The following is an 11499-nucleotide window of genomic DNA, read 5'->3' on the forward strand; positions in this document are numbered from 1 at the left end:
CTAAACAAAAACAGCAAAAACTACCTGAATACTCACGAGTCTGATGATTCTTTAGATTTCATTTTTCGACATAGTTAATTGAGGCACCTGTGAAGCTTTTACTGGACCGTGAGCATACGTCCAATCGAAGGCGACAGAGTTTCAAGTGAAAAACATAGTTTTTGTTTATTTGTTTCTGAAAGGTTTCTCGTTTACAAACATTGACAACGATGCAGTGAGCATGCCAGGCTACTAGAGGGCGCTGTTGTGGTTTTGTACTGAAATAACACGCACATGCAGCAGAGAACAACAAGATAAAAACATTAACAATGTGAGAACACGGACATAAGCCCTAAGTAGGGTGATGCATTAAAAATGGCTGGTAAACGTGTGTCTTACTCAAATGAACCGATGCAGCATGAACCAATCAGCACTCTGGATAAACAGCCGGATAAAACCTAAGATATACTGATCAAGTTATTGACTGAAGAGATCATTTTCCACTCGTATTCAAACTATATTCAGCTGAAATCTGCTTCCCTCCTGGACTTTAAGTTGGACAAGTAGATGAAAAAAAACATCCTCTCTGTTTTAAATATGAGAGAAGAGACATTATACTCCCATTTCCATGCCACAAAACATTTTACCTGCCCACCTTGAATTAAACATATTACTTTTTCATCATCTCTGTGAAATTATCGGCGCTTAGCTTAATGAGTTATAAACTGATCATTCATCACCTCCGGTGAAGCTTCAAGTGCCAACGAGAAGTGACACTTCTTAGTGTGTTTGTCTCTTCAATCCGCAAGATGAGAGGCTATTTAAAAGATTTCCTGTCGTGCAATTAAAAGAAATCAAATCAAAACATTTCTTTTCCCCCATGTTAAGTTCTGTGAAAGCTGCAGGAGGTGTGCAGAGAGGAAGAAGCCGGCAGACCGCTGCCAGCTGTCAAAGAGAATGGCAGATATCGGTAGATTACTCCTATTATACACAGACGAGATGAGCGATAACAGATTTTCTACGGGACGCGGAAACACAGTAAAGCTTGAAGCGTCTGAAGCTTCCAGCTACACAATATCTCCAGGATATTAAAATACGAGTCATGTTTTTAGAGGAACCCGCTAAAAACTGCAGAGGATGTTGACGCTTTGTGATTTAAAGCTACAGGAAGTCGTTACAGAAAGATTCACGCTGCAGATCCATTGACTTCCATTGAGACAAAAGCTACTATAGGTTTATATTACTACTAAAACACACATAAATGATGACGAGAGTACGTATAGCTTTCTATAACTGACGTAAAGGACGAAAACAGAAGCAAGCAACAATCGTAGCGTGGACATTAGCTTGCGCGCTTTAGTTAAAAATACATACAGAAAAAAAATACATAACAAAAGCAGAAGTGACTTTTCTCAGACATTACTATATTTTTGTGACTTTGTTTTTGCTGTTTTGAATCACAAAGCAGCTACGATTCTTTGATTGGACTTTCGTTGGATAGTTTGTTTTTTTAAACATATGTCGCGTTTACGCGACAGTGCTATCAAGGATGCTATCATGTGCACGACGACAGTAGTAGCTCGTCGTTCTGCACATGCTCAGTAGAGACAATCAGAACAAAGTTTCCTCCAGAGTGTCATGACCCCCAGTACATATTCTCCTGGAACTTGGTAGTTTTATTTTGACAGTCGCCGTAATAACAATCCAACTTGGTCGTCTGTCCACTAGAATGTCCTTGTATGGACAGTCAACAGCACCCACTAGTGGTCTGGCATGCTAACTGCATTGTTTTTGATGTCTCTTGTCTTTCCGTGTAAACGGACACCCTTTTCAAAGCATTGCTGTGTCAGCACAAAAACAAACAGCACCAATATAATAATACCTGAAGAAAAGAAACATCATGACAAGATCTTTGGATTTCATCCCCGTGTTTGATTTTTCTTGTTCATCCTTTCAAATTTAAATAACCACCAGTTTGCAGCTGTTATGGTTGACTTGATGTGAAGCGTCTCTGTGGTTGAACTGTTGCAGACGAAATCCTAAAAGGTGGAAACTGTTGGCGCTGGACTATAAGTAAACAGCCTAATAAGTGTCGTCTTTATTGTTTTACAGATAGCAGAAGCAGCCAAGACTTCCTCTCAGGCGGACGACTTGTACCTGGACGACACAGGCTCGGGAGGTTTCTACCCTGAGGACGATGACGACTTTAACTCAGGGTCCGGCTCAGGTACGACGCCTTCACGCACACGTTTAATGCTCAGAAGGAAATTCCTGAGAGGCATGGTGGCAGTAAGTTTAAGAAGCAGTAATAAGCTCTGCCTCTACTTCCTTTCTTATCGCCTCTTTCTCTTTACTTTTGTCTTTCTCCCTTTCTCTCTTTTTTAAATTGAGATTACCTTGTCACCCGCATCGCTTCTGGGCAAGTGTGCAAATTTTACACGTCTCTTTTATCAGCCGCTCAGCCCTGCTCGCCTTAAGCACCTTTACAAGGCTGATTTCTCGTCTGGAAAGTGAGTCGTCTTCTTTCTGAGAGAGTGTAGGTGCAGCGAGGAGAAGCAGGTGAGAGCAGGCAGCGCTGTGATCAATAGCCCATCGGATACTGTACACAAAGCCTATTACTCTGCTCCGCCGCTCTGGTTTCTATAGGCGATGTTAAACTATAAAGGATTCTTTCAAATTAAAAGCTTCAGTGTTGAGATAAGATGAAGTACAAGACCTTAGAATGTGAAATATTTTTCTCATATGTTAAGTGTTCAGTATTTCAGTGAGGCACAGCAGGAGATTTAGGTTTTGAGGACGATGTGCTTTGCATGCGCAGTAGCAGCGTTTAAGAAAAGTTGCCTATCCCCCGTTTCCACGGAGACGGAGTCGAAAACATTTTCGAGAAGTTCCACCTTGGGAGCCACTTTCCCCCAAAAAGTCGTTTAAACAGAGACAGAAAACACTAAAGTTTGGCATTTTGACTTGAAAAACCTCATGCAAGTGGGTCCTCAGGTAACCGACACTTTTTCACCGAACAGCTCGTTCACCTGTCTGCTTGTCCGTCTCTCTCAGGTGGAGGTGAAGATGCGATGGAGGAAACGGTGACGGTCATCTCGGATTATATCGAGCCCAATGCAGCGCAGCCCACCCAGGACTCCACCAAAGATTTCACCCCCAAGATGGACACGGACACGGCCACAGTTAGAGAAAGGAGCAGGGACATCACACCCAGGAAACCCTTCAGAACAGAGGTACGACTGGAGAACCACATCTGCTGGTGGCTGCTGAGGAGAATGTAATCATGTAAAGTAATGAAGGTTTCACGTTTAAGGACGGAGAGTTCTTTTCTCTGTTATTACTATGAAAGGAAACTATCGATAACGACCAGCGTTTTTCATATTCCTTGTCCTTAAAAGGCTTCTTCCATGCTTTGTCTCAGTAAGCTGCCCTCACTAACCCACACTGCCCACTAATGGTCAATGGCGGTACTACTCCATTGGTCAGAAGCTACCAGGAGTTAAACAGAAATACAGACGAAATCTACGCTTTTCTGTGTATTTCTATCAAACATCGAGCTTAAATGAGCTTTGACCCGACTTTCACCCTCCTAATATGCTGAAATATTACAATTTGGATATAATCTTTAAGGCAAAACACATTCAAGAAATTGATTGATGCAGAGCAGGAACAGTCGCTTTACCAAACCAGGTGACATACTATATGTATTTAATACATGGTATAGTCCTATTAAGCTGAAATGAATATGGAGCAAGTTTGTAGAGTTTTTTCGTGGTTGTTCATGAGGCGCCCTTGAGAGCGTTAATTATTTTATGTTTAGCCAAAACTCAACATTGAAATAAAATCAAGCGTGAGAAAGGTAAAAAATGAAAACTATATTAATAAAAAATTTAAAAAAAGAAAGAAAAAGAAATTTGCTGCCTAGATAAATCAATGTCAACTTGCTTTGCAAGTCACTGGTCTCTTTAAATGTTTGTTTTTATCATTATTTTTGCTGTTTGCTAATGAACATATAAAATATAAAAGTAATAATTTAGCTTCTACCCTTTAGAAACAAGGGTGTTCCAGTAAAATGGTAAAATTGCCACAAATGCCATCTAATGATTGACTAATAAGAGTGATTAAAACTTTTTTAAATGCACCAAACAACTCCAACACATCGAAACACCAAAATCCATGTAGCGTCATTTCATCAACCCACCGACTACATTTCAGATATGAACCTCTTTGTCTTTACGTCTGGAAAACGTATGAATATTTCCTCCCCTGAATCTGAATTTATCATCTTCCAACCTCGTGTCAATATTCCATATCACTCCAGTGGGAGCATCAATACTAAATCCCACAATCCCATCATAAAATCACATTTAACTACTAACGGAAGATTTACGCAATGGTATCCAAACGCGTGTGCTTTGCAGGGATGCCATTATGCGACTTAGCATTTAAAGTGCACGGCGGATCATTTGTGACCTTCCTGACTCACGGAGTGACGCAGCACTTCGGTGCGTCTGCAGATGACCCAGTATGCCATTAAATCCACCATAATACCAGGAGCGGCGAGGTCGCTTTCAGGATAAAGATCAAGAGCTCACGTCAACTCGCAGTGTGTGTGTTTTTTGTTTTTTTTCCTCCTTCAATGCAAATTATGGAGGATTACATCTCTCCCTGGACATAATCACATATTCTGGAACCATGGTGGATCTGACTTGTGCGTTACTGTAACATACTGGATGCTGCAGTACATCTGTTTGGGATTAGTTGTCAAGGACTCAGCTCCATAAGCCAACCCTACCTGGCCGAGCTCCATTTCTTTTTCAGCCTCCGTCACCATCCCCTCGGCTAAAAGAGCAGCGGCTCGGCTAGATTTCGCTCTCTTGCACCTTTTCTATGCTGTTTTTTGAAAAAGTGTGGGGTTACATGCACCTTCCAGCTACTTTGCATACGCTTCTGGACCTGGAAACACACTTTATAGTCGGACTTGGCTCAGTTTGCATCACCTTCTTTCCTGAAGTCTTGCACTAAGTGCTGTGTGCGATCTGGACCTGCTCCGCTTTTCTCCTTGGCGAGCCACCGTAGGTGTCACTGGCCGGTCGCCACTTCAGCGCTCCACTGTTGACACAGTTTTTTATTTTTTATTTCTTTGAATGGCAAGTTATTGATTTGGTGGGAGGAAATACACATAATGGATTTCTTAAGAGGTACACAGTGACTATTACAGCGTTGGCGCATTGAATATAAGAGGTAGAGCCGGGCGAGCAGTTGTTGTGGTGAGAACTTTTATAGAGAAGAGGAACATTTTCTGTGGAGATTGCATCTTCTCCCTGTGCATGTGTGGGTTGTTCTCAAGGTGCTCCTGTTTCCTCCCATAGGCCACATTTATTTGTTAATTTGTGCGACAAAGTTTCGAGTCCAAACGCATCGTTTTTGCGTATTTGTTTCAGAAAGGTTTTACATTTACAAGGCAAAGTTTTGAAAACTATGATTACATGAAAATGACAGAAATGCTGAATGAAGCATGAAAATGACATCTTTTAGCCTGTCAGGAAATACAGGGGGCGTTCATGATTTTGAATTCTATTCTGTTACCAAGGAACATTAATCTTCATCGACTGTGGGACAGATGTGACATATCCAGATGTTCTGTTTACTGCCACACTTGTAAGAATCAGAGGAAATAAAGTGTTTTCGTCACTGTATGCCAGCGCATAACTGATGTCTCAGTCTGGTTATTAAGCGAGTCTTCAGGAGAGCAGATACTTTTACTTTCCAAAATATTGAAATGCAGATTTGCAGTGGTCTTCATCCAGCAGGCTCAGAGCAGATTAAGGATCGTGTGTGAAAGGACTGTGAAATCCAGATGAAACTGAATTGTGTTTTTCTCTCCCTCGCCCTCGGTTCTCCTCCCCCAGGCACCAGTGCCAGTTACAGAGGACATGCAGAGGAACCAGATGACCAGCACAACCAGTGCCCCCGGCTCCCCACAGGAGCCCATCGAGGTCCGCACGGAAAACCTCTTCCAGAGGACAGAGGTGTTGGCAGGTACGTCCCAGAGCGAGTCTCACAACAAACCAAGATAATGACAAAGATACTGAAGAGCTGAAGCCGGTCATGTGAGAGTCTCGGGGTAAAGGACAGCCAGCTTCTTTGTGAGGCAGCATGTATGATACCTTTTTTTTTTTTAATGTCCGTTAGGCCATGTACGTCTGAACCATGTATAGAACTGAAAGCAAAATTCAAAGAGAAGATCTCACATCCCTTCCATCAACAACTCCTGGAGTATTTGCGTCAAAACTTTGACAGGTCAAGGCAACAGCTTGAATTGGAGTCACTTGTTTAAGTTCTGCAACGTCTTGAAAGACGTAAGAAAACGGCTCCCAAGGTGGAACGTTTTGAAAACGGTCCGGCACCATCTCTGTGTATCCTGTGCAAGTGTGTGTGGTTTCACTACAAAAATAACAGCACCCACTAGTGGCCCAGCATGCTAACTACATCGTTTCCAGGGTTTCTGCTGTTTGTATGTAAACGGACATCCTTTTCGAAAACTTTCTGAAAAACGTTTTCACCTGAAAAGTTGTCGTACGGTTGCTTAGCTCACAAATCCACTTGGTAGTATTTACGAAAGCATGTTTAAATTAATGTATTGTCTCATTCATTCATGAACTGTAGATTTAGTTTGCCGTTCTAAATGTTTTATTTTAGATTTTGTTAGAATATTTCATAAAATTGCTAGAATGTAGGAAATATTGTCCCTCGCCTGAACCTTTTTCTCAAAATAATTACTTTTAATAAACTCCATCTGCTTCCCTCTGTGGGACTCTGTGTCGTTCACAGTGTTGTGGACGTTTCAAGTGTGTGTTGCTCGCTTTGAATCCATGAAAGGAAATTATCTGAGCGAGAACCACAGCGCTCTCTGATGCCGCCTCTCTTTCGCTGCGTATCTCATGCAAACATTGATTGGCACCTGGCTTCTTACTTTGTTGTGATATCCATCTGGTGTTGGCAATATGCAGAAACAGCATCCACAAGGACAAACCAGGAGTGGCTCGCAGAGTTGACTCACATCTCCCTCCAAGTGATTGGCTTATTTCATATTTTGCATATTGTTCAGGGAGTGTGATAGAAGAAGGGGAGGACTGTCAGGGTAAAGCCTTCAGACGAGGAAATTGAAATAGGTACATGTACCTGGGTCACCTCCTCCCGTCTCTCGCTTCTCCACCTCCTTTCCTTTACCCTTCCCCGAGATTACAACCATTACTCTTCATCTCCGGTATGACTTTCATAAAAAATAATTGCCCTTAATGTAATTTTCATTCGTTCGCTCTGTATTGCATTACGGCTTCGTGGAGCTCAGCGGTTGGGCGTGTGCCAGGGTCTTTACCCGTGGGAACGGAGGGCGAGTCAACACGTGGAAATGTGAAGTGGAGCAGAGGGCAGACTTTAGCACCGGGAGAGACCCTAAACTGATTAAGGAGCTATAAAGAACCTCACACAGGCGTAATTGAAAGAGGAGGGATTCACTTTGGGTGGATTATGTTCACATTTCCCTGATGTTTGAGTTTCCGTCCACTGAAGATTTCACTTTACTATCCCTGGTTCAGGACGCTGTTCTCATCAGTCCAGTGTTTAGTTACAGTGATGTGGATTATATAATCCATTAGATGGTAGAGATTGTGATTTAATGGTTCGTAGTCTTTTAGTCCAGTTTGAGTCCAGTATTGGGGGCCATTCTGTGTCTAGTTGTTCAGTTCTGTTGTCCTTGTGGATGCATGGGTTTCTCTAGAGGATCCAGTTTCCAATCACAGCCGGAAAAGATGTTCATTGGTCACTTTAAGGCAGTTGTGTGATCATGAGTCTCTCTGGTTTCCCTGTAATAGTTTAAACTGCCTTTGACCATAGTCAGTAGAGTTCTACTCCAGCCTTCACCATATGAACTCTTAATAGATGTTAGGAAGACGGTGTGATGACGTAGATTCATCTTGATACCAGTGAATTCTTGTGGTGTTGGCATGTTCCCACGTCTTTTCAGGGTAGTTCTGATTAACCTCCTGCCATTGGAACTGCTCAAAAGAGTATATGGTTAATGGTCTGTAGCGCTGTGGAAGTCCTCAGACTAGAACAGGCTGTACAGTCCCCTTCGCTAGGACAGTGTCTCTCTGGCCACGTCTCCAAGGTTTGAACAGATGGTGGAAAGTTTTCCTTTGACAAGAAAGACAGAGAAAGAAAAGAAAGCACTATTTTTCACCGAGATACTTGTCTTTTGGTCAATCCATTGCAGATTCAATAAAACGCATTAGGACCTTGAACCAGAACGGGTCTTTTCTTGCACAGAATAATCAGAACAGTGATGGTGTTACCTTTTATCCACTTTCAGAATGATTGAGAAGGATTGCTACCCTCACATGACTTTAGATTTTCAGCCAACTTCTAGCTGAATGGATTAAAGGAGCTATAAACTGCAGACAGAGTACACTTCCGGGTCAGTGTCCATGTGCAGTTGGTCAGTTCAGGATTCCGTTCAAGCCAGTCTTCCTCTCAAACACCGATCGGCTGCTGCTGGTTGGGGAACAAACCACCAGCCAACCACACTCAGGCCAGCAGGGCTCCGTGAACCAATCAGGAAGCAGACCCTTAATGACCTCCTAATGGACCACCAACATTTACACCCTGCAGCACATTAGAGGAAGGGAAATTAAGCATTGAGGAGTGATTGACCTTGTGTCTCTCGAGACAAATTGTGGGCTTTTTCCATTGGCGGGAAGTAAGCCGATTGGTTTCTACGTCCGTTTGTGATGGTTTCAGCACTTCAACATTTCTCAACTGTTAATGTTGATCATTTGCAGATGAAGTGATATGAGCAGGACCAGCTGGGAGGGAGGAGGAGCATCTTATGACTGACTGAACAAGACAGAAAACACTTTTTATTTTAGGTTTAAGGAGGTGACATCTACCTGTCCTGGTGGACTGTGGTAGTTGGCCCAGACGATGCCTTCTGGGTTATTCTGACGGTCACCGAGGACCTTTTGGCAGACAACATAAATCTGCATGTTGATTAGCCGCAGGAACTGTCAGTCATGGATAGCGATAGCATAGTGCTCCTTCGCTCACATGAAAAATAAAAAACGAACGTGGGACCGTCTGCAAACATCCACGCCGCAGAGCAAGGCACCACGGAGATTTAAAATGACATCCAGGGTTTATACTCGTCCCGTTAGCGGCTAACCACTAAATTTAAGAGACCTGGGGTTTCTATTAGTCTCCTGAGTTGACTGCAATCAAAATCTCCCATTTTGTAGTGCGCCCCCTTGTGGGCGATTCTGTTTGAAGACAAAAAATAAACTCCAGATTTTCAGGAAAGATTCAATTGAGGTCCATCGCCAATATACATGTTTGAACAAGGAAACATTTGATTTCTGGGGATGATTCCTTTAAAAAGTGACAAGAAACTCATCTTACCACACTATCTAAACTACCTACTCTAAAAGAATCAACATACAGAAAAAACGTAAGGACTTTTAGCATCTATAAGTAGAACAGATCAAAGAAACTACTGGAACCATGATAGTTTAAAGTTTAGCTTATTGTTCATGTATAATATGACATAAATCAGCGGTATTGAATCGGTCAAACAGTTTTTTAACCTTCTGATTGAACCGTCACTGTCTTTTCCTCCCTCAGCTGTTATTGCAGGCGGCGTGATCGGCTTCCTGTTCGCCATCTTCCTCATCCTCCTCCTGGTGTACCGCATGAGGAAGAAGGACGAGGGCAGCTACGACCTGGGAGAGAGGAAACCCTCCGGCGCCGCCTACCAAAAGGCCCCAACCAAGGAGTTTTATGCATAAACCCCCCCACCTCCCTCCTCCGTCACCAGATCGAACCCCCACCCCGCCCCCCACCCGGAGTGACTGTGACGAAACGCAGTCCGACAACAACAACAACCGTTTCAAACACAACAAGGTTGATCGAGGTAAAACGGCTTCAAGAAAAGCTTTTGCATAGATTATTGTAATTAAGACCTTTACGTTCTCCTTTTTTTTTAAAAAATAAAATAAAATAAAAATAAGAACCAAGCATTTCTCATTTCAATCCAAGTATATTTAAACATTTTGTGTATTATTTGAAAAACCGGATCTGTAATGGCGAGGAAAGCTTCGGTTTTCAGTCGCTGACTACGTTCAACTGTAGCAGTGTGTTACTTGTAAAGAAAAAAACTAAAGGAAATAATTGAATATAATTATTCTGTATCAAACCTACTTTAATTTTTTTCCTTTTCATTTTGTCCTAGCATGTCTGATGTTGATCTCTAAAAGGTGTATTACATTAATTTATCTTTTTTCTCTGATGTTTAAAAAGAAAAAAAAAAATTGCCTTTGTAGTTTTTGTTGAAGCTCTTCGGTCTTCATATTAACGCTGTTAACGGTCAATGTAAATGTCCCTTCAGGTTACAATGTTTATTATTTGCTCTCATCAGTTTTTAGTCGAACATCTCATTTCTGTTTTATTCTTTTTTTTTTTTGTTGGTTTTTTTCTCGATGTAGCCTTTCTTCTTCTTTTTTTTTTTTTTTCTTGACTGTTTTATTTTCGGGATCTGGTCTTTAGAAGTAAAAAAAAAAAAAAAAAAATGTGTCAGGGCTCGAGAAAAAATCACGAATCTCACTTTTTAATGTCTCGCTGAACTTCTTTTTAATTTTTCTATTTAAATGCGATCTCTTTCCACATTGCACATTCGATGCTTCGGCTGTCCACTGCTGTTGTGCAGCTTTGTGTGTGTGTGTGTGTGTGTGTGTGTGTGTGTGTGTGTGTGTGTGTGTGTGTGTGTGTGTGTGTGTGTGTGTGTGTGTGTGTGTGTGTGTGTGTGTGTGTGTGTGCGCGCGCGTGTGTCTCCTCTCAGTGGCTTGTCGCCGCCTCCTTCTCTTCCTCTTGCTCCTCCTCCTCCTCGATTGTGTTCCTTATTTTTGCACCCAAACTCTGATGTAAGAAAGAAGGGAGGAGAAGAGGAGGAGTGTGTAAACAGAGAGGAAGAGTGTTTGGCCGTCGAGCTGTCAATCCCTTCCTCTCGTTTTCTGACTCGCCTGGCTACCTGGTTTTCGCCGTCGTCCCGGTGTTGACGCTTCAGGCCCAAAGATTTGCTCAGTGACGGCCTGCTAACGCCCGGACTCCGATGCATGAGGTTTGGGGTTGAATTCCCCCTCTCATCCCACCCATGCACGCAGTGCACAAACCCTCTGCTAAAAAACCTCGAGAAGTCTTTGACGAGGCGGAAACATTGAGGGCTATGTAAAGTTTTCTAAAGAGGAGGAGATCTCCGAGGTTTACAATCTACCGAAGGCCCCGTTTACTCAACGATTTTCAAGCGACAACGCAAAACTTTCGTAGCGTTTCGGGGGTTCCGTTTCCACGACGACGGTGCTCGGGGCCACTGACAACACAATGGCAAGGTGAAACTTTTTGAAAACGCTCCGTCTCCGTGGAAACCAGGGGAAAATCTGACTCCGTGTAGACGGAATAAACGCAACTTTT

The 11499-nt window shown here is 42.6% G+C and overlaps 1 protein-coding gene across 1 annotated transcript in view; it reads left to right on the plus strand.

Moving 5' to 3' along the window:
- Positions 1–10845, plus strand: part of sdc2 (syndecan 2) — a 53661-nt gene extending 42816 nt beyond the window's left edge. Inside the window, exons 2-5 of the mRNA XM_080484755.1 lie at positions 2092–2206; positions 3034–3212; positions 5892–6021; positions 9658–10845. Of these exons, the coding sequence (XP_080340881.1) occupies positions 2092–2206; positions 3034–3212; positions 5892–6021; positions 9658–9821 (588 nt within the window). The 3' untranslated portion in view covers positions 9822–10845. The remainder of the gene's footprint in view (positions 1–2091; positions 2207–3033; positions 3213–5891; positions 6022–9657) is intronic.
- Positions 10846–11499: the final 654 nt, after the last annotated feature.

This window comes from Lipophrys pholis (assembly GCF_963383615.2).
Source record: "Lipophrys pholis genome assembly, chromosome: 17".
Taxonomy (NCBI): Eukaryota; Metazoa; Chordata; class Actinopteri; order Blenniiformes; family Blenniidae; genus Lipophrys; species Lipophrys pholis.